This window comes from Bison bison, unplaced genomic scaffold (assembly GCF_000754665.1).
Source record: "Bison bison bison isolate TAMUID 2011002044 unplaced genomic scaffold, Bison_UMD1.0 scf7180017862279, whole genome shotgun sequence".
NCBI classification, from domain to species: domain Eukaryota; kingdom Metazoa; phylum Chordata; class Mammalia; order Artiodactyla; family Bovidae; genus Bison; species Bison bison.
Window position 1 is genome coordinate 313380 of NW_011492851.1, and position 4756 is coordinate 318135.

The 4756-nt window shown below is 61.0% G+C and overlaps 1 protein-coding gene across 1 annotated transcript in view; it reads left to right on the top strand.

The window, feature by feature from the left end:
- Positions 1-4756, top strand: part of EEFSEC (eukaryotic elongation factor, selenocysteine-tRNA-specific) — a 114981-nt gene that overhangs the window by 42289 nt on the left and 67936 nt on the right. The window contains exon 2 of the mRNA XM_010832832.1: positions 3924-4131. Coding sequence (XP_010831134.1) covers positions 3924-4131 — 208 coding nt within the window. The remainder of the gene's footprint in view (positions 1-3923; positions 4132-4756) is intronic.

The following is a 4756-nucleotide window of genomic DNA, read 5'->3' on the forward strand; positions in this document are numbered from 1 at the left end:
CACAGCCTTCAGCACAGGCTTGAGCTGGGGCAGAGCTTAATCAGTCTGTGGGCCTGAGTGGGCAGACGGCGGCCTCCCCAGCCTCCCCTTGGTTGACCAGGAGTGTGGTCCTGACAGTGAGGGCCTGCTCCCTGCTGTCTGCAGAGCCGCCGAGTGCCTTGCCATGGCTGGGGCTGCGAGGGGAGGCTCGAGTTGTCCCACCCCGGCCCAGCTGCCTCTGCTGCCTCCTGGGATCCTCGGGATGGGAGAGGACACTGCCAGGCCCAGAAGGGCTGTTGCAGATGGGACCTGGACGCTCAGCTTCGTCCGCAGCCTCCCTCTGGCGCCGCACACCGCCTCCACAGTAGGCGCTCGGCACGGCCAACACCAGGGCCTTCTGAGGGGTCCCAGGGTCACAGCGGCTCGAGGGGCCCCGCTGGAAGCCGGGTCAGAGCCAGGAGCCACCCGCGCCTGGCACCAGCCCCGGTCACTCTGTTTCTTCCCCGCACTTTGATCCGGGGACGGGAAGTGACATAACTGACCCGTCTTGTCTTTCTCTCAATCCCCAGTATTTCCACAGAATGAAGCAAACAGTGTCCTTTCCGATTCCCATGAACCCAGGGTAGGAAATCACTCTGAGTCTGCGGGGCCAGAAGGAGCGAGTGGGTGGGGAGCACCAGTCCCCCTAGCCGCTCACAAGTGCCCCTCTATGTTAGTCGGCCTATCAGCGCTTCCCATCTGCTGCTGCGACTGCAGAGTCCTTCAAAGGTTTGCAGAGCAATTAGAGCAGGGCTGAAGTCTCTCAGTACTTAGAAAAATCACAATTTCCAATTCCATAGATTATATATCTTAATCGTTTCGGAAATAAAAGTAAGGAAAAACAAAGATCAGCATTTAACATGTTTTCTGTGAGATGAAATTTTCCTTCTGGGATGAAGAGGGGGTAATGTTGTTTGCGGGGGGGAAGTTTTCAACGGGAGAAACTGAATATAAAATGTTAACCATTTTAGCAAAACCAGATCATTAACCCAAGTTTGAGTTTTAATCAAAAGCTATGGGCATCCTAAATAAGAAGTAATATTGAATTGAAAACAAAGAAAAAACTTTAACTGGTGATGTTAAATATTCAAGAAAGGCTGTAGGTGCCCAACAATCCACGGTGTAAAACTGCAGTGGAAGCCAGCGTCCTGCCGCCATCAGGAGCGTTTCCCAGCACAGCGAGTGCCTCTGCGCACAGGGAGCCTCGGGTGGAGTCACTGGACGGCAGCGAGGTTGCAGAAGGTGCCTTGTGAGGGACCGTGGGAAGCGCCTCAGGCACAGGAACCCTAGGACATGCACTGCTGGGATGGTTCTTCCATGGCGGGCAAGGGAGAAGAGTCCCAGCCACTTGGAATGGTTCTGAGCAGCGTCTGGGAGGCCCTTCACAGGGCCCCTGGCGAGTGCCAGCCCGTGGCCGGGAGCAGTGTATGCCCTGGTGGGCAGGAGATCTGGACTGTTTGAACCTGGCCTGCAAAGGGGGCTCCCTCCTGCGCGCGCACACACACACACACACACACACACACATCCTGCCCAGCGAGGGGCCACAGCGGTCCAAACAGATCCTGTCAGTTACGCGCTGACCCTGCGTCCGGTAGACCCACCGTGCCGCCGGACCCACAGGAGCCCTGGAGCGGTCGCCGGCCCCAGGCACAGACCCCTGGGGAAGGACGCTGCTCAGCCCACACGGACTGCCCACACTCGGCCTGAGGAGGGTGGGGTAGAATCTTTGGGAGTCAGCGGTTGTGACCACCCCGGGCCTACCTCTGATGCGGCCGAGGAGCCATACAGCTGGGCCCATGGCTGCCAGTTGCCCCAGCCTGGCGTCTGTGCTGGCGGCCCGGCTCCTGACCGCACGTGCACCTGTGAGTCCTGCCTGCTGCGCGCCAGCTCTGATCCTCAGCTCGGCCCCGCAAGGAGGAGACCCCCTTCCCACAGGCGGGAGGCGGAGGTCCGGGCACAGGACACCAGGAAGCAGAGCCACGGCTCGAGCTCGCAGCTGTCTGAGTCCAAACGTCCACTCTTTCCATCACCAGCTGCCTGCTGGCCAGGGCCTGCATTCCTGAGTCTCTGGGCCCCTGCAGCGTCCCGGAGAGCAGGTGGGCCAGGCTTCTCCGAGGAAGCCAAGAGGACCGGGAGAGGACAGGGAGCAGTGGCAAGCTGCCAGCGTCCTCGGGACGACCTGGGCTGAGCACCGTCCCTGGGGGGCGCGGGGCCACTCACTCACCACCCCCTGAAGAGCCCGGGAGGACGACACGGCCATGTCAGCAGAGGAGGAACAACAAAGCCAGCCGTGTCGGAGACGAGAGAAAAATAAACAGCTGAGGACGAGACAGCAGACAAAGAGAGGTGCTGGGCCCCTGCCAAGAGGAGGAAGAGCCGGGAGCCAGCAGATGCGGGAGCCTCGCGACACGGCGCCCGCGGGGCTGGGGGCAGGCCGCCGGGGGCGCGGGTCCCGGCTGCAGGGTCCCCGTGTGTGCCTCTCCTCTCCGAGTCTCACTGTCCGGGTCTGCAAAGGAGAGAGAGCATGTTACTGTGACTCGGGGACGATGGGTCGCCGTCCAGATAACACTCAGGTTAGGTCTCCACCTTCGTTTTAGGCCAGGATGACTTCCTGGGTCAGTCTGAGGCACACTTGTAAGCATGTGTGCGTGCACGTTTGGCTGCGTCGATCTCGGCCGTGTCTTTGAGGTCTTGGTGGCCCTTCCGTCGCAGCATGCGGCCCTCTGGTTGCGGCACTCGGGCTCAGTGGCTCTGCGGCACGTGGGATCTGAGTCCCCCAACTAGGGACCGAGCCCACGCTGCCTGCACTGCAGGGTGGATTCTTAACCGCTGGACTGCCAGTGAAGTCTCTGAAGCATAGACGTTTAAAGCTGTAAAAGGACTGGAAGAAAACACATGAAAAATACATATAGTCTTAAAAGTAAAAAATACCCAGGTGACATACGAAGCGCAGAAACAAAAGGGGAAAAAGGAAAGACTGACCATTTCCACATAAAAGGGGAACATTTCTGCACGGAGAGGAAAGATTCATAAAAGCTAAAGGTGATTCAGGAGAGAGGCCTGGAATGCGACTTCCCCACCCAGGATGGCTTCTCAGTGTTTACAGCATCTCTCTAAATCGGCAACAAAGAGGAAACAGTGTCAGCCCGGCCCTTGCAGGTGCCCCCAGCCCCTCCTCTGGGCTCAGCAGGGTTAAACTGTCTTTAAATTGGCAACAGAGTAAGAATCCAATCTGAAGGGGAAACAGTGTCCATCCATGTCCCACCCTCCCCGAGGGGGCGGCCAGGCAGTGCCAGTGCACACCTAGCAGAGGCACTGAGTGTCCTGGGGAAACAGGCAGGGAAAGAAGGCCGGGACGGAGTGGGAGGCAGGCGCTGCAGCCCTAGTCTGGCTGTCACTTGGGTCCCAGTGACGGCAGACTCAGAGCCAGGGCTCGGAGAGGCTGGGCAGGGGCCGGGGCAGAGACCCCACAGGATGGTGGGGGTCCACGGCCCAGCTCGGAGGCTGGAGGCTGCGGGGCCGTCAGACAGCAGGCAGGGCAGAGCCGCGGAAGGCAAGCAGCTCGCGCTGGAGGTAGAGGCCCTGCCCACCAGCATCAGGAATAAGCAACTTGAGGCTGCGTGGAGGTTCTGGTTTTCACCTGGTGGGTTGACAAAATCACACTGCCCACAGCCAAAGGGCGGCCGGGAGCAAGTCCTCCAGCTGCCAGGCCGCTGTGCAAACAGGCTCCTGGAGTGCCCAGCGAGCCTGCCTGGCTGCCCGTTTAGAGATGAGGACCCAGTTATAGAGCCGGGAGGGGCCAGCGTTCCCGGTCAGGTGACCCCGCACCCAGCTCTTGGGGCTGCGGTTGCCACTCGCCCCCTCAGCCGCCCCTGCCCCTCTGACCTCGTCCTCTCTTCCCCCAGGGGCCCAGATCATCGATCTGATGATGCTGGTCATCGACGTGACCAAGGGCATGCAGACCCAGTCGGCCGAGTGCCTCGTGATCGGGCAGATTGCCTGCCAGAAGCTGGTCGTGGTGCTGAACAAGACCGACCTCCTGCCCGAAGGGAAGAGACAGGCGGCGATCGACAGGATGACCAAGAAGATGCAGAAGACCCTGGAGAGCACCAAGTAGGTCTGCTGGGGCGGGGTGCCGGGGCGCCGGCTGCCGTCCGGGGTAGAGGCCGCGGTGCTCGTGCCAGAGGACAGGAGCCCGCGCGGAGGCTTCCTGACGGGCGCGGCGCGTGGCTCCGTCAGTGCCCTGTGCGGGGCCCCAGGCCGCCTCGTCTCGCTGGCCCGCCGCTGCGGCTGTGTCCTGGGGCAGCGGTCAGAGCCGGGCACCGGCCCACGAGGGAGAGTCCAGGGATCACACGGCCTGAAAGGGCCCCAAGGCCCCCCTCCCCCCTGCCACCAACCTGAGACCCTGTGGGTGAGGACTCAGTCCTGCCTGCTCACTGCCTGCTCAGCTGAGACCTGGTTATTGGAAGGGGGGCAGGTTTGGGTGATGGCTGGACATAACCGTCACAGAGGCTTACGGAGTTGGATGGACAGACGGACAGGTGGATGGAGGAGTGATGGACAAAGGCTGGATCACAGGGCCCTGTGGAGTATTTCATGCCAAGGGGTTTACGATTCTGTCCTGTGGGAAGTGGGGAGTCGTTGACTTTTGTGCAGGGGAGTACCTGAGAGAGGCAGGCTGTGGTGGGGAGGGTCCCAGAGACAGTGGAGAGCCCTGGGAGAGGGCGGCCAGGCGGCC